This window comes from Channa argus, chromosome 20 (assembly GCF_033026475.1).
Source record: "Channa argus isolate prfri chromosome 20, Channa argus male v1.0, whole genome shotgun sequence".
NCBI lineage: Eukaryota > Metazoa > Chordata > Actinopteri > Anabantiformes > Channidae > Channa > Channa argus.
This window is the reverse complement of record NC_090216.1, coordinates 3,679,082-3,701,675: the sequence shown is the minus strand read 5'-3', so window position 1 is coordinate 3,701,675 and position 22,594 is coordinate 3,679,082. Positions and strand designations below refer to the sequence as shown.

General features: G+C 41.0%; 1 protein-coding gene across 4 annotated transcripts in view; it reads right to left on the bottom strand.

The window, feature by feature from the left end:
* Positions 1-12,974: 12,974 nt before the first annotated feature.
* thrab (thyroid hormone receptor alpha b) overlaps positions 12,975-22,594 on the bottom strand; it is a 121,564-nt gene continuing 111,944 nt past the window's right edge. For all 4 annotated transcript variants that reach the window (XM_067487242.1, XM_067487244.1, XM_067487243.1 and 1 more), the window contains 2 exons: positions 21,972-22,230; positions 12,975-20,742 (listed from right to left, as the gene is read on the bottom strand). In XM_067487242.1, the coding sequence (XP_067343343.1) occupies positions 20,492-20,742; positions 21,972-22,230 (510 nt within the window). In that variant the 3' untranslated portion in view covers positions 12,975-20,491. The remainder of the gene's footprint in view (positions 20,743-21,971; positions 22,231-22,594) is intronic.

Below are 22,594 nucleotides of genomic sequence, written 5' to 3'. Positions count from 1 at the left end.
TTGAAATTGAAAAAAATTATTTCTTCAAAGCTAAATGTGTTGAAAAATAATCTAGAAAAGTGTAGTTCAATCAGTCAGATATTGTTGCAATGAAACATAAAAATAAAACCAAAACAATACGTCAATATTTCTCCAATGCAGAGTCCACATACTTTATTAGCCCTTTATTGCAAATTGAACATACACAGTATTAAGACTGTTTCTAGTGGCTTTCAATATTCTTTCAAACATCAACAACAGACAACAAAACTGGACAGAGAAACTGCACACACGTACAAGCAGGCGAAAGAGAAGGATTCATGTGTATGGTAATGTAAACAGAGCTTAATAAGTAACTTGGCTTGTGCACAAAGTGTCCAAACATGCGCTCACCACTCCCAAAATCAGACTCACTCACAGCTTTTGGAATCTCAGAGACTTGGAAATGTTTGACTGAAGTGTAAACTGGTAAATCACGACAGTCACTGTAGTGTGTTGTACCGTAGAAGATCTATACTGTTTCTGTTGGGAGTACATGTTTGTATGTAGGACATGGGAGACATCCTTCCTCTACTTGTCCCAGGATAACCCTCCATATCCTCAATGCATTGACCTAGTCCTACAGTTCAGATCCTCTCTCACACACACAAACACAATCCTCTGCCTGTTTACATACTGTGTTTCCCTTTCTTTGTGTCTAGCTGGCTCCGGTCTCTCAGACACCACACCTCTAATCCCCTTATTACATGTAATCCTCATTAACCATCTATAAACATCTTACTTGCTTTAAAAGAGTGGAAACATGAGTTTCATGATTGTGAATTTCAGCATTTTTGGGAGTAAATAAACAAACAAACATTTTATTACAATAGTAAAAAACAAAAATCAGTATAAACACAGGCTGAACACACAAACACTGAACAATCACAAAACGTCTATGGAAATACTCTGTTGACTTGTAAATACTTTGTTCTTACAGCATTTAATCGTCATATTCCTGTATTTCAGACATTGTTTGGGGGGTTTAAAAAAAAAAAAGACTTTCAGTTTGGGTGTCTAGTGTTGACAAAAGTGATACGAAGAACTTTTAACATTAAAAGGTCATTTCACAAGACCTCTAAGAGTTACACTGTAATAACACACCAGTGTGTAAAATGTACTCGGCTACAATCTCACATTCCAACTCAGCAGTTGGAGCTGGAAATAATTTCACACCTGAGTTGATTGTGTTCCAGTACCCCAGCCAGGTTTACCAGTTGTTGTCAGGTTAGCCATTGTTGACCATGCAGTCTGCAGTATTTTGTGTGTACCAACACCATAGCAACATGTCTACAGATAGAAACCGGACAGTATTGTGTGTATAACCTAAAAAGGAGCACAAATAAGACTAAAGTGCTAATAAACAATGTATTACTTTCACTGTTAATGCGTGGAGCAGACAGCTTAGATTTTAACGTTGGGGGTTGGTAATGTTCGTCCAACTTTTCAGGTCAGGTATCGGATTTTAATGGAATTTCCCAGCGAAATTTCCAAATAGGAACTCAGTAGTACAACTTCCAAGCTCAAATGGAAGTAATCATGGGGATGTCCAATTAAGGGATTTCTTAAAGCTACAGTATCTATAATAATGTGCTTCAAACTTGTCAAAAGGATAACTTTTTTCTGAAAGGCCATTTTCTAAAGTAATTATATTTTCCACAGTCTTCAATCAGCTCTGAATGTCTCTAGTCATAGTTGGCATCTGTCAGTCTGTAACCTGGGTTCGCTTATTCATCTGTGTTGTACACCTTGGTTAAAAAAACACATCAGCTAAGCAAACCGCTCCACTCTGTCACATGTTCCTTTAGTCCTAAATGTGTGGTCGAGACATTTTAGCAAATGCTGCCCCAAATAATCAGAATGGCCTTAAATTTTACATCTGAAATAAGCCAGTCAGCTGTATGAACATGAAATCTCCTCTTTTGCAGCACAAACATCCCAACAGTTTTAAACTTTTTTTTTTTTTTTTTAAATTTCTTCACCACATTGGATTTGATTGAAGATACAAGTCATCCAGGGGAGTTGATGTATTTTTAATGGTTTTTGGACCACAAAGAAGGCACAGACGAACAAGCTAATCCAGGTTGCGACTACTTCAAATGCTGGGCAGATTGAGGTGGAGCGGACTATCCACACATCTAAAGCTCACAATAAACAAGATTAATAAAACAGTTAATTCACCGACAGTAATCATAGTCCTCTCTGTCTTCAGTAACACATTTCATTTCTTGATTCTACACTTCACTGTGTATGGATTAAACAAACTAGACCCACCCTGATAACTCCCTGCTCTACCTTCATAGATGAGCATATATGGCAAAATATGTAACCTCTTTTCAGCATACAGCCAATCTCGCGGCGGCCGTTTCAACAAGCTGCTGTGCACAAAGGCCGGTGGACGAAGAAACGTTTTCCCCAGTTTGATGTGGAAGAGCTTGCCTGGAAGAGATGGACTTCAACTCCCTCCGACACCTTGGGGATAACTTTGAGGCTGTATCACCAACATCAGTAATGGGCATCACTAATGCTCCTGTGGTTGATAGGGAGCAAATCTCTGCAGCCTGCAGCCCGACAGTCTTTGTGAAGCAGTGCAGCAGATTAATGAGATATTTATAAAAAAAAAAGAAAGATATGCTTTCAGCAGTACTTTTCTTTTAATCTCGGCTGTAACTGTATTCTTCTTTACCCGACACAATACATTTTGTAAAAATTGAGAAATGCACACATTTACGCAAAGTTCACAATGGACTTCTGAGGAAAACGATGCGTCTCGAAAGAATCAATTACATAAAAGTAAAGTTTATGCTTTGAAGCTTTAGCCCTGCTGTTTGAGTACTTGGGCACATGTACCATATATGGAACTGCAGAAAATGTCTAATTACAATAACACCAGGCTATTAACAGCAGGAACATGAGATGAAATTACAAACTAATGTGTTGGCTCAACATATAAAATTCACAGATTAACAGTTTGCGTCAAACGTTTTGAGTTATGATAATGTGTGTTAAAATTAAGTGTAAACAAACTTTGCCGGAGAGGAAACTAGTGTTTCTGCTAGAAATCAACGCATTTTTATTTAACATCCACTTAATTACTGGCCTAATAAACAGATGGTTTTTAGTTGGACTAATCATAAATACTAGGTTTTTCCAATGATTTTCCTCCATAGAAGAAAAACATGCTTTCTCTCTCCCTGCACGAATAAAAAAAAAAAAAAAGAAAAACTCTCGCAAAGGGCATTCTACTAATCTTATCCACTGACACAAAGCAAATAAATACAACCAGCACTATGTGTAGTAGGTAGATTAGTGATTTGGAGATTGGCTCAGAACATATTTATTTGTTCTCTCTCTGTTGAATTACGCACATTGCTACAGATCCAGTCAGCGTTTTAAAAAAATGAACTCCTTTTTCCTTTTTCTTCCCTTGTGTGGTGTTGATTTCCATGATTACGTATGCATTCAGTGACGGGACTGTTTAGGGGCAGTTCCCTTGCTCTGCCGTCCTCACCTGACCTGATTCAAGAGGAAGCAGGGATATGTATGGGCAACAAGAAGGGGAGGGACGGGGGAGGGCTCCTAGTTACATAAAAAGGCTCTAATGTATACAGAACACATGCTACATGTACATAGCTGTGTGTGATGTCCCTTTAGGAGTTTACACATGATTTCTGTGCTGAATGGTAATGACACGCACAGGGACAGACTGTGAGGATTAGACAAATTGAGAAAACAGAAGAGAGAAAAAAAAAAACAGTCACAGTTGGAGCTGATCCATGTACGATTCTTTAGAAGGAGAGAGTATGTGTACAAAGGAGTGAAAGACACAGAGGAGGATTAGCAGGCTGTCCTGTATCCCGTGGGTCTCAATGGTTGGATTTGCATTCTTCCGCTTCGCCGTCCTGATGCACAGTCTACACACACACACGTTCACGCTTGCACGAAGTTCTTTTGCATGGAAATGCTGGGCGACATGCATGGATCATGTACAGCGCCCCATGTGTTTTGTGTAGCTATGCACATGTGGAAAGCCGGGGGGGGGGGGGTTGGTTTGAATGGGGGGGTTGTCTGCACTCAGTCGCTGAGATTCAAGCATATACTACAATTGACAGCACAGCTGGCTGCAATGTTCTCCTGCTGCTGAGTGGAAAATTCCTGCAATGACGGAGCACAGAGCATAAAGTGTGTGTGTGTGTGTGAGAAAGAGAGGGAGAGAGACGGGAAAGGAGGAGGGCGATTCGAGGGGGCTGGGCCAGCGTCCAAACAGCAAGTGAGGGATTGGTTGGCAGAAAAGCTGCCTTTGTGAGATCACAGCCCCCACAACAGCTTCCAACCGCATGGTGGACTTTATGCAAAAAGATCCACTCTGCCCAAGCTACATTGTTAAGAAAATGTCTTTTGAAGTCATTCACACCTGCTGCATACTAATAGAGACAATTACACACTTGTCTGGATGAGTCAAATGAACTTTTCTCTTGCAAACTACATCTACAAACCTTTGTGTAAAATGTACCAAGAATCAATTCACACATGCAATTAGTTCTGGTACAATTACAATACAACTATTAATTCTTGTTTTACAATGGATTTAATAATGGATTTAATGTGTAAAGCAGTTTACCAGGGTTTTAAGCCTCTTTTCGCTCTCTGGTTTTAGCTCACTCTCATCAACCTTGTTTCCTGATGCAACAGGCTTTTTTCCCCTATTTGCAGCAGAAAATAAACTGATAAAACACCTGTATCCATCTTTACTAATCAAACTGTAGAAAAACAATATTACCATCTAGCTGGGGAACACAGTGGAGCATTTGGCAGCTTAAAAGGAGATGGGATACTGGGTATAAAGTCCACTTTATAAGGCAACAAGTCCCCCAACCTTGGATAATTACAATGTGCAGAATAAGAGGTGTGGTTGGCTTTAAGCAAAAGGAAGTCACAGTTTGGTTTAGGTGCTAAACAAACATGGTCGGGGTTAGTAAAGAAGTCACAGTTTGGTTTAGGTGCTAAACAAACATGGTCGGGGTTAGTAAAGAAGTCACAGTTTGGTTTAGGTGCTAAACAAACATGGTCGGGGTTAGTCAAGAAGTCACAGTTGACCTTACAAATAACTGCTTCCTCCTTACAAGTGTGTTGGTCTAAATACTAGGTTGTGCTATGATCATTAAATGTCAGCAAAGTTACTACATATCATTTTTTGGCTGTTCATACTTACAACAACCCATTGGACAGTCATATTTTACAGAACAGTCTCAACTGATAAGGTGGTATGTCAACCGTATGTTCTATGGCTACATATCAAGTAGTGTTTTATACTTTACTGTAACACACAGTGTACCCACACGTTTTCCTATAGCTTTAAGTGACAATGTGCAAAGTTTATTAATTGTTGACAGTGACACAATACTGGTCATCTAATGCTAATCCACTGTCTGACTCGATATGTCCCACTCAAGTCACCTCTTAGGGCCTGGCCCATCAATGCAGACCTCACATCATTTCTGTTCGGTATAAGAAACCAACAACTAAAACTACTCTGATGTTGCCTTGTAAGGTTTGTGCTGTCTCAGTGTAAGGTGTCACATGGGAGCTGAGGACAGCCTTTCTACAACTTGCTGAGCTGTTGGGATGCCAACCCTAATCCAAAGTGCTCTAGCGTGCATTAAAAGCATGGATCATTAACCCATGACACGAGGATTTACAGGGCAGGTGTAATAGTGATCTTTTTGTAGGACAGAATAGACTCATTTAAACCACTAACTTCCAGCAGCCTTCTCATCGGTGACACCTAAATCTTCCTGGTTTGTGTAAATTAGCTGTAGCCTTGTGACCCGGGAACTTCACAGCACTCTGGGAGACATCTGATTTGATCTGCCAATAAGTCAGACAGGATGTGCTGTGGCATGTGACAATTAACTGAGCAGTGCTGCCAGCGCCAGTCTTTCCTCTCTGACACTGATTTGACCAGACAGACCTTGTTTACCCTTCATTTAGCCATTATTTCAGCCCACTGATTTTACATCCTTGTGTTGCACACAAGCGTAAAGAGCATTGTTTTTCAATTATGCAAATATTTTCCACCAACGGGAGGTGCTCACATTCTACTGGCAAATATAGCTGTCCTAAACCTAAGTAGGATTAAGTGCTCATCTTGGATTATGGTACACTGGGACATTTACATTTTCATCTATTAGAACGGAAACCTGCAACAAGACTGAGGAGCATGTTTAAAAGTGGTGATGCAGTGTTAAAGTACAAACCCAATTTCCAGAAATATTAAATGGAAACCATGCAATGATTTGCAAATAATTTTAAACCCATTATTAATTGTGTTAGTACAGGTAGAGCATTAAGAATTGGGAAAAAAAAATAGACTTTAAAAATGAAACTGGGGGGAAAAGACAAGAAAAGTTCTGCAATACTAATATAAATAAACAACCTGGAACATCTCAACTCATGAGGGTAATTGGAAAGCTTCAAGTATCATATCACATCAGTACTGTGATTGCATCAGAATTATGGCTAGAGTGATGTTCATCCCCGTGAATAAAATGCTTTGAAAGTAACATTTCTCAATGCAAAGAATTTGGGGAGTTCATCATCTGTGGTTCATGTCATTGGAGAATACAGAAAAATTTCTGTATGCAAAGGACAAGTCCAAAACCTAAGACTGAATGGCTTTGAGGAGCCACTGCACTAAAAACAGACCATTCTGTGGTGGAAATCACCTCTAAATGCTCTAGATGCCAATGGATCCACAAATGTCAGTTTAAATTTTATCACGCAAAGGAACAACCATACATAAACAAGATCCACAAACAGATGCTTTCTCTTTAAGGGCCTGTGGGGTCTGAAGAGTAAAAATGTGAAATTCTTTTCAGAAATCAAGGACGGTGTGTGAGAAAAGTGACGCATTATCAGCACACAGTTCAAAAGCATCTGTGATGGAGTTGGAGGGGCATTAACGCACACAGCATGGGTAACCTGCACATCCGTGAAGGCCTCCCCTTGCTCATTTCAGCAACAACCACATTCGGCACCTATTATAATAGCATTGCTCCTCAGTGAGAGAGTCTGGGTGCTACTGTAAACTGACCTACCCGTCCACACCTGTTGCTCATTGGAAACATTTGTTACTAAATCAGGTGAACAAGTAAGTAAGGAGGCCTTGAACCGTTTTTGGATAATTAAGATTATAGAATTTGAATATATCGAGTTCACCAATCTACAGATATTTGTCGATATCTTATATTCATGACAGAAATCATGCGTTTTGATTCGTTTCCAAAGATTGAAATATCCAAACACATACAAATATATATAGTAAAGACACAATGAACTGATAACAAGTAACGGTTTTGCTTGGTTGAATTTATTAGTCCATTATTGAAACCGTCCCGCACACAGAGTAGCTGGCTGGAGAAACTGGAGCCAATAACAGACCAAAGAGGCAGTGAGATGTAAATTTAGTCACATATTTATTACATAAATATATAGTAAAATAGACCAGCGACAATTACCATAAAAATATCTTCCTTTAAAACCCTGACCATAAACAAAGATTTGAAAATCACACATTGACATTTACAAATATGCTGATTGTCTGGACCTGTTTGAAGCAGCCCACCACAAAAACCTGACATCACACCACCCACTGGACTCATGACAGGAAGAAGAGGGGGAAAAAGAAGGTGGTGGGTGCTCAGGAACAGCAGGGGGATTGAGGGAATACAGGTCCAGGTGAGGAGGCGTTAGGTGTGGGCGGTGTGAGAGGAGATCACAGTAGATATTCGGAGGTTTTCCTGTGCGTGTGTGTGGCTGTGTGGAGAGCATCGCCGAAAGCTTGACTGTACATCTTTGCATGTTTGTTTGCCCCTGTGCATCATGGGAATGAATCCTGAATATTGTTTGCTTTGCATGTCTGCGACAGTGACGTTCTGAGAGTTAAATACAGAGAGAAACAGAGGTACAGAATGAAACCTGGGTTGAATAATATTTTCAGGTACTTCTTATAGTCAACATACAGATAATAGAAGGGTGTGGTTTGCAGTATCAGGGGAATTCACATCGGGTCATAGTCACAGAAAAGTAAACAGAAGAAAGTTTTAAATAGTTAGTACTCTATTTATTTCCGAGAAAATATGACTATCTGGCACCTCTGGAAAGAGACAGAAATCTCTAGCTTTAGTACAGTGAATGGCCTTGCGTTTCCCTGCGTGTCCTCTGTCCACTGTCCAACCTAGGACATACCTACAAACTCTACGATAGATTTTTATTCCCTTTGGCTTCCCTCAGAGGCTCAAAAAATAATTCATGGGAGGAAGGGGAAAAAATACAAACTCTGTGGATTGTGGGCAGCCTTCTTAGGGATTTGTAAGGTAGTGATAGACCAGAGCAAGACAACTATTTCACTTTAACTTTTGATTTAAATTTTATTTATTTTTCTACAAGAACTATGGCCGGTGCGCAAAGAATCTTGCTAAATCTTGAGTTTCAAAGAATTTACTCATTGGAACTTTAGTTGCTAACCAGTTGCCAGAGGAAAGAATCTGTTGCTGCATTTAATGGAGCCTTCAAAATGAAGCAGCCTGTCTTGACAAGATGACACACTTGCAAATACAGTCTTCAAAAGATTCTGCCTTCGAATTATATGCATGAAAGTTGCTTGTCCAGACTGTAGTTTAACAAATATACCATAAACCTTAATGGATCTAACATTTTAAGTGTGATAACTGACTTTAGTTTGGGGCCTCCTGTCTGCAGTTTGTACGACTTATTTCTTATCCTCTCAGAGGAATTTTTTTATTGAGCCACTGGGGACTTTTTTTTGGCATCGACGACTCCAATGGGTGGAACCTTCACAACCCAACATATCCCACAATTGTTTGTGCGGGTTAACTTCCGTGAAATTGGTGGCTAGCTGCTACACTAACAAAACAAAAAAACTTTTCTTAAAAGTAATTGATTACGTGACGTCTAATGGAACCATCACCCAAAGACCAGACATTCTCACTTCAGTTCGGCCTTCGGACCGTGTCCTTCGAATGATGCAGCCCCCATAACTGAGACGCAGCTATTAATGTTTGAGATCTTTTGTTAAATGAAGCCAGTCCAGTACCGATACAAGTAGAATGAGTATTTGTGACTTTTACTACATATGAGCAACTGAGCTCAGTATGTTGCACACGGTAAAAACTTCCAGCCAGACTGCAAAATGAAGCGGTACAAGAAGATTATGCAATATGTTTTTAAAAGACCACACGAACTTATTGTTATTTTTCCCCATATCATTACAATTTATATACAAGTCACTAAGAATGCTGCCTTTAACATTCTTTCCTGAACAAATGTCATGAGCCACCGAGTTGTCAGGTTTTAGCAGCTGCTGATTCAGGACTGTGAGAGTACAAAGTCCTGAAACAGGACGAGGGACAGACTTCCTTCAATCTGTCTCCAGAGATAATGGGACTTGCCTGGCTTGAAGTTTGCATGGAGAGCTGTAACAATAGGTTGACGCGCTTCCAAGGTAACTGGACATCAACACCTCACATCTTGTCTTTGGCACCTTCCAACTATCCCTGATCCTGCCTGGATACATCGTGACCCCTGAGCGTCTGCATAACTTATAGTTTTCCCAGCAGCGTTTGCAGTCACAGTGAAGCAGGGAACCCTTAAAGGAGTGATACACACGTAAGAAAAGTAGTTGTATTAGTTTTTGTACTCTACTATTACTCTAGTACTACTATTTTTTTGTACGTTTTGCAAAATATCCACCGTGGATGAAATTTTACTGAGCAGGTTAAACAGGGTCCGTGAGGAAATTCACGAAGTTTTCAAAAGGAACAAGAAATTGAGAGAACTCCTAATCTGCTGATTATCAGGTTAACGTCACATTTCTATTGGTTTAACTTCCTGAAATGTTTAAGCACAAGGTTTGCAAAATGTGTTGCATTTAAATGCACTGTCCAAACATTAAAAGTGTGTGTTTACAGTATGTTCAAAGATTGCTTTTCCTTTTTCCAACCATATAATACCTGGTGGACCCATCATTTCTGTCCAAGTGTACAAAGATGTACAAACATAGCTCACAGAGGATTGTAGAACATAACCCCATCCAGAAAAATCGTTTTGAAAAGTCTTCATATGAGCTGTTGAATTTGTGTCCACTGGGTATCAGCTTTTTAGTGAAACACTGGTCCCGCTGTTAAAGCAACCAGTAAAAATCTTTTTGAAACATAGTAAGATTTAGCTAAAAGTACATAACAGAAGCATGCTAAGCTTTCTCTACATGCAACACTTGAGTCCTTCCTGCTGTAAACAAAGTGAGTCATATGGTTTAACAGCAAAGACCTTCACAGCGGACACGAAGCCTTTAGGAGGTGGTTGTCGGTGATTTGCTGGTGCTGTATAAAGTGGCTTGGACCTGCTACGGAGTGGAAATGGTTCAAAAAATGCTCCTTTTCTTGAGGGATCAAAGTTAGCTGAGCAGAGCGTTTCCTTTTGGTTTGCATACAACAGTGGGCTTGTGTACTGCATGTGTTTGACCAAGCAGACGTTAAAAGGAGACACACAAGACCAAGAGCACGGACAAGAAAGTGGACGAAAAGCACCCTTTGAGGCCAGTTTATCAAACCTGAGCAGTTCTGAACCGATCCACCTGAAATACATTGCATATTTTGAACCCTCACGTAATCACATCACAGTAATGTTACACAATTCGTCTCTGATCTATGCATCTAATTGATAGAATACTAATAAACTAATTTGGATACATTCTTAGCTGTCTAGGCATGTGAATTCCCATACGTTTACAAAAATAGCCCCATGAATATAAATCTTGCAGATAGTCGGAGCAGCAAAAGAACTCGATGTCACAAAACAATTCATGTTTAAAATTTGGTGTACTAGGCAAATGTATCAAGACAAGTATCATCCCCCCCCCCCCCCCCCCCCCCCCAAAAAAAAAGCTATTCGTAATATCTAGTGGCCAGATCTTAGTGCAAAGAATTGAAAATAGGCCCATGTGAAATGGGATAAACAATGAGGTGGTGTATTCAGATATTAACACATAACTGTTGGCTAACAAAAAGTGTGAACACAAGTCTTGGTGTTTCAGGCAGATATGGCACTTTGATTCTATGGTTTATGCTTAAATATTCCCCAGCAAATTTGTTTATTCATCCCCACAGAGGGTGTACTGGCTTACTTTCAGCCATTTAATACTGTGGGTAGTTATGAACTCTAAACGACAACCACCCGCCCCACTAATTCAGTCTACACCAGAGATCCAACGTTGCAGCATGCATTTTGTAAGTGCAAGCCTTCATAAAAACAAAATCATAGTTCTCTGCATCTCTGTGGACCAGTGCCAGAGTAGAGGAGGAATACAAAAGCAATTGATAAGATCATCATTTGGAAAAGGAAACACAATTGCAAAGCCTTGAACTGCATTCGTGGCAGTAATCTGCGAGCAACCGTCTGACCTTTGTTTGTGGGAATCGATGCAGCTTTGCTTTAGAAATATTGCCCCCACTTGCAATTCAGTTTTCCTCTCCTACAACGGCACCACCCTCACGTATAAGAGGGTTGTTTCCCCCTTTTTCTACTCTCCGTTCGCCTGCGGAAAACAAAGTTAGTTACATTCTTCAAACGGGACCCTGTCTTACAGGCTTGGTTCATGTACTGTGGCCTGAAAAGGTGCTTTTGAGGGATGGAGGAGGAAACGTGAACAGAAATCAGTTCCAGAGGTGTTCATAGCAATACGTTCACCACTTACACACAACAAACATTCACGTGCACACGCCTATGTACACATGCCCAGCCTTGGTTTCAGCCATGCCAACCTCTCAGTACATCATAAATTTAAACAGTAAGCACACTGACTTAGAACAGGCCTGTGGATGGAGAAGCAAAGCCAGTTCCTCGGCCCCCACCGAGGGTGGATATGCCCAGCTTGGCTTGCCATGTACTGCTCTATGTACACCATTACACAGCAGGGTGAGGGATAGCTGGATATTGCTGGGGAGAAAGAGAAAAAGTGCAAAGACTAGACTATTATTGACATTGAGGGATTGATTAGGTTTTGTGTTTATGAAAACTAAATGTGATTTATTGAGGATCGCATGCTCAAGCTGGACTTTTGAAATAAAATCCACTGGTCCACATGAAAAAACAAAAATGTGTCTGTTCACATTAGTATGGCAGCCCATTTCTGCCAGAAAAACAAAAATACTCAAAGGGAAATTTCTGATATTGTAAATTAAAAAAGCAGTAAGAATCAAAACTAGGCAAGACAAAGCCTGGATGCTTTGGATAACATGATTGTTTGGTGAATAAAAATAGGTAAACTGGTAAAGAGTAGTGCAAGTAGCATGTTTTGTTTTTGTTGGGGTTTGTTTGGAAACCTGCACTTGTCTGCACTGAAACTTGTTATAGGCTTTTAAGTCAAAGATATACAGCACCTCTAAGTCTTTATCCTACTTTAGGATTTTAAAATGGATACATTTAAAAAAAAAAGTTACTGATAAAAACGTAGGGCCAAAATTATTAATTTTACGTCAAAAATGCACACATGCAAGTCAGGCTACAAGTAGTTTGTAGTTTTGGCACATTGTCTATCATTTTCAAGCACATTCTGTTTTGATCACTCTTAACATCTCATGTCTTTTTCTTGGCAGAAATGGACTTTCAAACGACAAACAGCACTTACAAACTCTCCGGACCAAACAAAACCCACAGACACATCACTTTCCTCAATGACCAGCACACACAAAGAAAAGTGTTTTCATTCAGGGTTAAGAAAGCAATGAGAGCAGACCCAGTTTTGTGAAAACCTGGATGTCTACACCTTTTTATCTTGATGCCTGTCCAGGAGCAAAAACAGAACAGGAAAAAAAAAAAAAAAAAAAGGAACATTGTTGAGTGTAAATTGAGAAGACAAAAAATGAGCTAACAATGGGTTTTCATCTAAGGTTCATCATCATTTATTAGAAAATGTACTTTTACCTGAGAGAATCCTTCAATAGCTTCCTTTACCCAGTCACAAAGAGTGGTGTGTGTTTGTGTGTGCGTACGTTTGTGTCTGAATTGGGCCTAATTGATGCTCTCATGGGTGGTTGCATTTTATAAGCAATCATGAGATTATCTTCTCCCCACAGATATATAAAATAGACGAGAAATACGCCAAAAGGTTTAGCAACTCACTTATTGCACTTCATTAAAACATAATTGTAAACTTTATAATTAACTGGCTTTGCCTGAAGGCTGCAGCTGTGTTGATTTTTAAGCTAATTTCAAAACAAAATGGTGCAAAAGGCATTTGCCTTGGGTGCAATTTCTATTTTATGGTGTCACAATCGCTGCCACCAAAGATTCTTCCACCTTTTGAGGATTGGTCTGGGCCTTTCAAAGTGCTTTCTTGTTTAGTGCTCAACTACCTAACCATCCACTGATGGTTAGCGGGCTGTGGATGTTCTTCTCAGTGGGGGGGGTGGGGGGGATGTAGGTTTTTTGTTTTGAAAGATTTGTGATTGCAAATAAAGTCAAATCCTTTTCTGACATCTCAAACACGGAGGTAATGGTGAAGTAAACTTGTTCTCGCTACACGCATCCCACTGATGGACATCCACCACCCAGAATACTCTAACATTACATTATCTTGGTCTCAGGGTAGAAGAATTAAAGCATCACACACACATTGTGGAAAGACTGAATTTAGGGGGTTTGTCTAAGTCTTGGAGGCTTTGTGGCCAAACAATTAGTGTGTTGCACCAAATAGACATAAGTAGTACCCAAACTTCCAGACAACACATACACACAGCCTACACACACCACTTTCTGTAGTTTACAAAAAACAGCACATCTCGTAGATTCCTTACTCTCCACAACATCCCCAGTACCCCTCCTACTTGTTTTCGGAGACCCGGACTACCGCAAAGAGTTACAGGCCCTGAAAACCAGCCAGTCAGCTCGGCTAAGGGCCAGCTCACCCGGGCAGTCCAGACCCTCGCCCACACAAAGTAGCAAGGGTCTTTAGGTCATACAAAAAAAAAAAAACCTCTGGAATTCAGGCCGAATTTAATTTCATAAGCAAGACCAGCTCATCGTTCGACTGAGCTGGCTCCTTGGAGGGAATTGGAAGGAAATTGCATAGACATCTTGCTACTTGCATGTCTTCACAAACATTTGGCATGTGGGGGGGGGGCAAACACAACTATTAAACCAAAGAAGAAAAAATAAAAAGAGACATCACAGACAATTTCCACCACTCTCTAATGTGTCAACATGTGAGAATAAACCAAGACCATAAAATTCATGGAGGGATGGGTTTAAAGGCCCCGCAAAGCCAGCCTAGAAAACCTCACTTGGCTTGTTGTGGTCTGGCAAAACTCTCTCTGCTTGAGTGTGATCAGTAGGGTGTGATCTGAGGGTAAAATTACTTACAGCTTGAACCAGTCACTGTTGGAATCCAAATAGGGTAGGACCGTTAAAACTGTCATCAACATCTAAAACCGTAATTATCCACATGAATTATGACAACTATTAGTTCTCTTAAGGTGCATTGAAACAAATAAGTAGCATTTGGGATGGACTAAGATCACCATTTCAGTTCTAATCAAGATTTTGTAAAATGCTAATAACTTTCTATCAAGACTGATATGAAACGCTTACTCCTCCAATTAAAATCTATGAGAAACAATTTAATTTCAATGGTAAGAAGAGCGAGCGCCGCTTCAAAAACCTTACAGAGGCACACTGCTCTGCTGTAAGTGCTGTCCTCTGAGTCTGACATGACACCAGACTTCAACAGCACATCTCCGTATGAAGACAAGCTTTGGAGCAAAATTCTACTGAAGCAATATTCAAAAAAGCTACATTAGTACCTTTGAGTACTACAGCATTAACCTACCAGCCTACTACTCTAAGGCTGTACGACAGGTCAGCTGAATATCTCTGGTCATGCTTGATTACTGTAAATTCTCTTTTTGCTTCTATGTTTTAGGTGTAAATGCTTTTGCATACACACTGTATATTCCACTTTTCGATTTTTGTAAATACTCGAAAAACTGCTTTTTGCACTGTGCGCCGTCCCTGGGAGACGCTTAACAAGTGAATTTCCCTGCTGCGGGATCAATAAAGTTTGATCTTATCTCATCTTAACGGTTTTAAAGGCTGCCTCCTGTCAATAACGGAGCTTTAGAGATTTTAAGGCTGGCTTCTGCGAGGCTTTGCGGTGGTGGGCAAATGGGGAAATAAATGTTGGACTTTTCCAAGTATAATGTGGGTGTGTAGCAGCCAGGTTAGCTGATAGCCTTGCTAAATAAAAACTTGCTCATGTTCTATTAAATCACCCCCCCACCACCCCCATGACCTTACATAGGGGGGAAAAAAAAAACAAACAAAAATAAAAAAAATAACCAACCCTCTCTTGCCTCCTGACCTTTAGCCACTGTGGCTGCTGGCTACACACACATCAATAGTTTGGAAGAGCTGAATCTGATCCCATAGGTGAACACATACACAAGTACAGGCATTCGTGTGTGGCGTGTCATGTTGTTGTGGGAATATGAGGGGTACAAATCGATCTCTTTGCAAACAATAGGAGGCACAGGGTTTATGATTAATTTCACAGGGCACTGAATATGGACCAGCATGCACGTGAGAGAGTGCACACATACAAATGCATTACACATGAATTTTGCTTTTTCTCTCTCTCAAATATGACAGTGGGATGTAGCAGTTAAATATCCTTTGCTGCAATAGTGTGTTGTATGTTACTGTATTTACATCACTGGTTATGGCCAAAGTAAAATGTAAATGAAATGAAAAAAATCCAAACAGAAACAATACAAAAATACATAACATAGTATTGCACCTTGCAGATGGGCAATATATATATTCTCAGATTTGTTGGTTGGTTGTAACATCTATGCGACACCACTATCCTTTCTGCTGGTGTGTGGAAGTTAGGTCGTGGGTGCTGGGCTCAGGTCCAGCCCCCTCCTGTCAGCTACATTCAATACCATATAACACTCGGCCATTACAAAAGTCATAATCTCTCAGTCTCTGGGCCATTCACATTTTAAGTTTTACCATTTATAAACTGTGCCTTTGAGAGAAAACGATCTCTAACATCTTCTGTTTGTGTTGCATCTCCCATCGTCGGAGAACCAAATCAATAAAATAGAGAGCACCAAAGCTTGAGGGATGAGTCCTTTTGTAACTTCAACTGATGCGTACACACAAGCACTTTTTTTTTCTTAACATACACATTTTTAAAATCTATATATGCATCTTTGAACTTTCACATGTGCCTGCAAAATATGACTCCTCCCAAGTTCCTTTGAGTTTTGTGTTGAGTGAGGTATGACAAGATTGCGTTTCAGTTTTTTTTTTTTTTGTATTTTCTGTTGCATTATTTTTCCTGTTTGTGTTTTTTTTTTTCCAAAGTTGTATTTCCTAAAAAAAAAAGAAACAAAATATAAAAAAAGAAATTCCTGTTTTGTTGGTTGAAAATTCCTCCTGATAAAAGGGGACGGACAACTGGACAGACACACAGACGAACAGATCAGTTGGCTTATCAACACAAACTATAGACATGAAAAAGACGTGAAATATTTTCTATGTTACACTGCACGCATGGTCAAAAAGTGACTACAGCTGTTTTTTTAAAATCTTTTACACAGAGCAGTTTAAGCGTCAAAAAACAAACAAGAAGAACAAGAAAATTATAAAATGAAAAAAACAAAAAAACAAAAACGAAACGAAATCTCCAATAATTTTGTTCAGGAGTCTTTTTTGAAGTCATGTCTTTTCATTTTGTCTCTTAATCAAAATCAGACTCAGAGGGTAAAGCAGCATTTTAACCCCTACTGTGACACACACACACACACACACACCCAGTCAGCTCACGAGAACAAAGGACGTCAACATGTATTTTTTTTCCCTCTTTTTCAGGTCCTATACAAAGATGTGTTGGATTTCCAAACCTGCATCTCTGGAATGGATCCGTTTCTGATCCTCACCATATGAGAGTTGGCATGAGGGGGTGGGGGGTGGGGCTTGTGGGGTTGTCAGCTGGCATGGGAGCGTGGGCTCATGTGGGAACCGCACATATTCCTACGGCTTTTGAGTGTTTGTTTGCATTGTCTCGACAACAAGCCACTTCGCTCTCTCTCGCTCTCTGATGTCGATGAAGACAGCGAGGGTTGAGGCCCCACGTTTTCTCCTCCTCGTATGTCCTCATACTGTTGCGCTCTCGTTCCTGTCACTGCTGCTTTGCTGCTCACATTCATTTGGTGGCGCCACCCTAAATGGTAGTTGTAACCAGCCTTGTCTCACAAGGAAGTGGCCTGGACCCAATTTATGTTCTGGGCCAAACTGGGGACAACCCACCCAGCAATGAGCGGGTAAGTGAAGTGGGAGAGAGGATGGGCTCCAAATTTTTAAATGTCACTAGGCTGACTTTGCTGTAAGAAGGATGATAGTACAATGAGTGCTACAGGGATGATGACTAAGTGCTACACAGCCTTCACTATCCTGCCAAGCAGGAATCTCTCTTCGCCTCTAGCTGGGTTGGGTAAGGGCTGAGGGTTATGTGCTGTTGGTCTGATAATGACAACGGGACAGGCTTGGGACTGAGTCCACTGCAACTACCAGCCTCTGTTACACAGAGAAGAACAGGGTGCCTATTTGGGGAGACTTTTGGTGGGGGAAACAAATCCGTAATCAAACACAGGACATGGGTTAAACTTTGATGAGTAAAGGAATAAAAGGGAGAACTGCTGCAGTAGTGCAAATACTCCACCAGCCAGGCTGGGTGAGGGCTGTTACAATGATGGTAGGGTGCAATTCAGTCTGAGCTATGCTCCAGAAAGGGCACCAACGTGGGCTAGAGTGGGCCATGTGATGGATCTCTGAAGGTGGGGATGTGACTGATGAAGGGCTTCTTCTGAGAGACCCCACCCTTGTGCCCATAGGTGGCATTCCAGTCCCTCTCTCTTCCCAGCATCGCTTCAGACACGTGAAGCAGTGACAATCACCCACGATCCCTGCCACATGCCGCATTAGGTAGATCTGAGGGGTGCAGATAACCCATCCAGTACAAGTGCTCAGTATGACGTACTGCTTGGCATTGGATATAAAATAGATTTTTTTAGTCTCTTATACTCTCTCATTTTTGTAAGACTGGTAAACCCAGCTTGATTTGGCTTGGCCCCAGAAGTGGAATGAACCATGGGCTTTTATGAACAAATCAACATTCTCGAAGTTTCCTTTGCCGTGACATATTATTGTTATAATGGTGAGCACTCGTGAATGCACGAGACTAAAAGAGCAGTCGATAACGAAGAGGCTTCATTTTCGAACATCCCGTGTTAGGCGCTGTCCATGCATAAAAGAAAGCTTTTTCCAAGTGTACTGTGGAAGATCACCATGATGCAGAAGGAAACTGCCAATTCACTGGGCGTGGCCACCACAGGTTTTCAGTTACTGCATGTTATCTGTCTTCTTGCTGCTTTCTTAGACAGCTGTGCGCCGGGCTGCACATCCAAACTGTCCCGTCGCCTCTGTGAGCTCGTTTCTGTTTGACGAACCAGAAAAATCCAAATTTCATAAGATGATACTTGGTCCCATTTAACAAAAAAAGAGATAATCCGAATGTAATGGGTACCATTCCCCGGAGTCAGTGAAACCTTCCAGGGGGATGGTTGGCCCTCCTGTCTTCAGTGGCATTTCAATTCAACCAAGTGATAGCACTGAAGCTGTGTGTGTGTATGCTGTGAGTGTTTTATCTTTTCACTTGGCTACAAGTGTGCACCTATGCAAACATTATGCACACGTGTCTTAATCTACACATGCGCCAACTTGAATGGTGTATGTCTGTGTGTAGGCTGTGGGCAGCTGCCCTGTGTCCACAGAGGTGAGGTAGTGCCTGACACCACAGGGGGCAGTATTGCTGCCCCAGCCTGGGGGTGTGTCCACTTTGAGGTAAATGGTAGCCTTCTTGGCATTTGCCTGCACTCAGTGACGCCCTTGGTTTAAAAAAAAAAAAAAGAAAATGAAAAAGAAAGGCAAATATGTATGGAAGCCTGGAGGTTAGGGTTGTAAATCAACGCTGCTGTGCAGCATATACAATAAAATGAGGCATTCACGTTACTCTGAGGTGATGTGTGTTTTCATGTTTACAGTAAGACAGAGACACAGAGAGAGAGAGCGAGAGAGAGAGAGAGAGAGAGAGAGAGAGAGAGAAAGTGTGTATGTATGAGTGTGTATGTAAGATGAGCTCCGCCGTCTTGCTGGTGGTTGCTGCTATTCAAAACCTCCTTGGAGGGTGGGTGTGGAGATTTACTTCTGCAACCTGGCTCTGAATCTACAATCCAGCTACTAAATCTTGTTTCCCCCTCTCTATTCCTCCTCCTATCCCTTCTCTTTTCTTGCTTTCAATGCAGTTACTCCTTGAAGAGAGAAGGGCTTAATTGTCATTCATACGATGCCAGGTTGCTGGCACAAGCAGTGGGGCCAATGACAAGGCAAGTCTGCTCACGTGTGTGTGAGTATGAGTGTGTGTGTGTGTGTGTGTGTGTGTGTGTGTGCGCTTGCGTTTGTCACAGGAGCCAGTCCAATGACAAAAATGAAGGTAGATATAGAGCCGCGGTTTGCACATTTTTCAAAGACAACACAATTTCATAAAACTGGAGTAGCCTTATATAAATATAGCACCGATTTCACTGGTATCCAAGTAGAAGAAGCTCCAAAAACAGCTGTAATGGCTCAGATTGAGTTGAGGAACTGCTAATAACTAGGTCTGGTAGCTTTACTACAGCCATTAAACAACAGAGTAATGAAGCGTCTGCTGAAATTTCAGTGTGCAGTGTTTGCTCATTGCGTGTGTCTGCATGAGTGGGAGAGATAAGGTGTCACTGTTGTCCATATTTTCTGAATTACTGCAATAACACTTATTCAGAAATAATACTGAGAGGTGCCAGCCAGCTTTCAAGCTGGAGACACAGGCATTAAAATATGTAAATCTGTGACCGCTACAAAGAACCAGAAAGAGAGAACTGAGGTGGTACAGGCTGTGGCTATGTACGCATGTGTTGTGTGTACTGTATATGTGTATGTGTGTCTGTGTCTTGGCAAATGGCTACAACTCTTAAAAGATAAGACCTCTTGCTCAGACAGAAGGGCCCCCACATGGATTTTAAAACAGGGGTAAGTAAAAGGAGGAGAAAGAGGTGGAGCTGAGGGTGTTCAAAAACAAAATCCTCTGTTTGCTTGACTCTCCTGTTGCTGGTGTGTTGTTACTGTTAATGTCGTTTCCAGTTTTCAACCACATGCTGTAAATGCAGTGTCGGAGAAATGCTGATTTCTGCCAAGAGGACTCTCCCTCCATCCTTCCCCTATAAAGATCGATGGCCCTTCCCATCTCCCAGTTTGCCCCAGCATCCTCTTCGCCGTGTATGGTGGCAGCTGTGTCTCACACTTCCTGGTCCTCGAAGACCTCCAGGAAGAGTGGGGGGAAGAGTTCGTTAGGGCACTCCACCTTCATATGAAGGAAGCGGCTGGCGTGGCACGCCCCGATCATCCGCAGGTCTGTCACTTTCATCAGGAGCTTCGGCCAGAAGTGAGGAATGTTGTGCTTGCGGTAGTTGATGTAGTGCTCAAACGCCAGCAGGTAGGTCTCCTGGCACTTCTCAATCTTTTCCATGCAGGTCAGGCCAGAACGGTCTGCGGGAAGAAGATTTGTGAGTGAGGCTGACAGGACAAGTAAGAATGGAGGAAGGAGAACATTTGAATCCGGGTACGGTAAAGTCAATGTAAGCTCTCTGACAGGAAATGCTGACTTTCATGTTTCTTTCGGGGACTGAAACCTTTTAAAAATATTATCGTGCTTATTTGGCTTTTCTGATTAAGAAACAGTAAATTGTTTAATTTAGAGCAAAAATTTGGTGACAATCAGATGACATTTTGTGACCAACTTATCCAGAAAACCAGGAAATTGCAAAATGGCCAAGATAAATTTGTTACAAAACATGTTTTTATGATGTATTGAATTGCAAGCTCATGCAGAATTTAGAGGGATTTGATTGATTTAATTGTTGCAATCAGAACATCACATATTCCTGCAGGGAATCCTGACTAATGGGCTAATTCCAGTGAGTCCCACTAGTTCTTTAGTCTTCTATTTTCTATGTACTGCCCTGTGTACTCTCCCCTTTGCATTTTGCTCATCTCATTCGGGGGAAAAAGCTCGTCAGGCCAGCAGGCTTGGAGACCTGAGCACAAGTTCATTTTTTTTCAAAAGAGTGACTTGTATCATACACTGCTGTTTGCAAATTCTTCAGCAGAGCAGTTTAAACTCCAACAGAGCAGGTTATATAAACACAGCTAATAAGCTACAATAGATTTTTCCATGTTGGACTCAAAAGTCAGCAGAATATGGTCAACAGTGTGAAAAGTAAGGCGAAGTTTAATGGCCTTACGTTGCCTTTTAATACCGTTCTTTCGGTCATTTTAGCAAAATGATTTGATTTCCTGCCCTTTACGGATTTAAATGCTGGCATTACTTGGTCTAAAAAACAGATACACCTAAAAACAAAGAGTACAAAGTTATTAGAATTATACAAAATATATGTTCACTTACCAAAATAATTTAAAATAGACAAAATTTAGAAATTACATTTTATTTCATTTTTTCCTTTTATATTCTGAGAATTATTACTCTGCTCCTCCTAAGAGGCTAAGATTACACACTTCCGCTCTTTAACTGCAACTGTTTCTAAACCCAAATTTAGGATGAGCCTTATTATTAATGATCAATATGCATGTAGAGTAATTATTAGCAATCTGGACTGATCAGAACTTTTTCTAATGGCACAGAAGACGGGAGAATAACTATACACATGCCGCAACATGCAATTTTCAGTTTTATTTAAAAATGCAGAGTCAATATCAACCTGAGCTCATGAGCAGTACAGCCTGCAGTAGCGCCACCTCTGTGTCGTCCAGGTTGAATTGTGCCAGGCTCTTGCCCAGATCAAAGATGGCGTCTGACACCACGCCCAACCCGCCGTTCTTCAGCTGCTCGCGTTTTACAGCCATCTCCCCACTCAGCGTGAGCGTCTCGCTGTCGGGGTCATAGCGCATGGCTGCTCGCAGCGACATGATCTCCATGCAGCAGCCCTTTAAAAGGATGATCTGGTCTTCACAAGGCAGCTGTGAACAAAAAGCTGTCTTTTAATTTTAATGCAAACTAGTTGTCAACTGTGAAATGAGTGAGTCAGTGAACAGCTAGCATACTAAGCACCACAAAGTAAAGAAGGTTATAATGGTTTACATGTAGTAGGACGCTTTCTACTTATTCTACTGATTTTGTACAGCATGAGACATGTCTTCAATTGTAAAGAGGTACACAAAACATACCCCAGCACTCTTCAGTTCTATAAAGCCTATAAAGAAAAACACGACTTGTGTCTTTTTGCAGAGGAAGAAAGAGGAACATTTAAGGAAATAAATCTCATTAATTGAACATTTGCACTTTTTACACTTGAGATTTATGTCTGGCATCAGTTAAAACTGA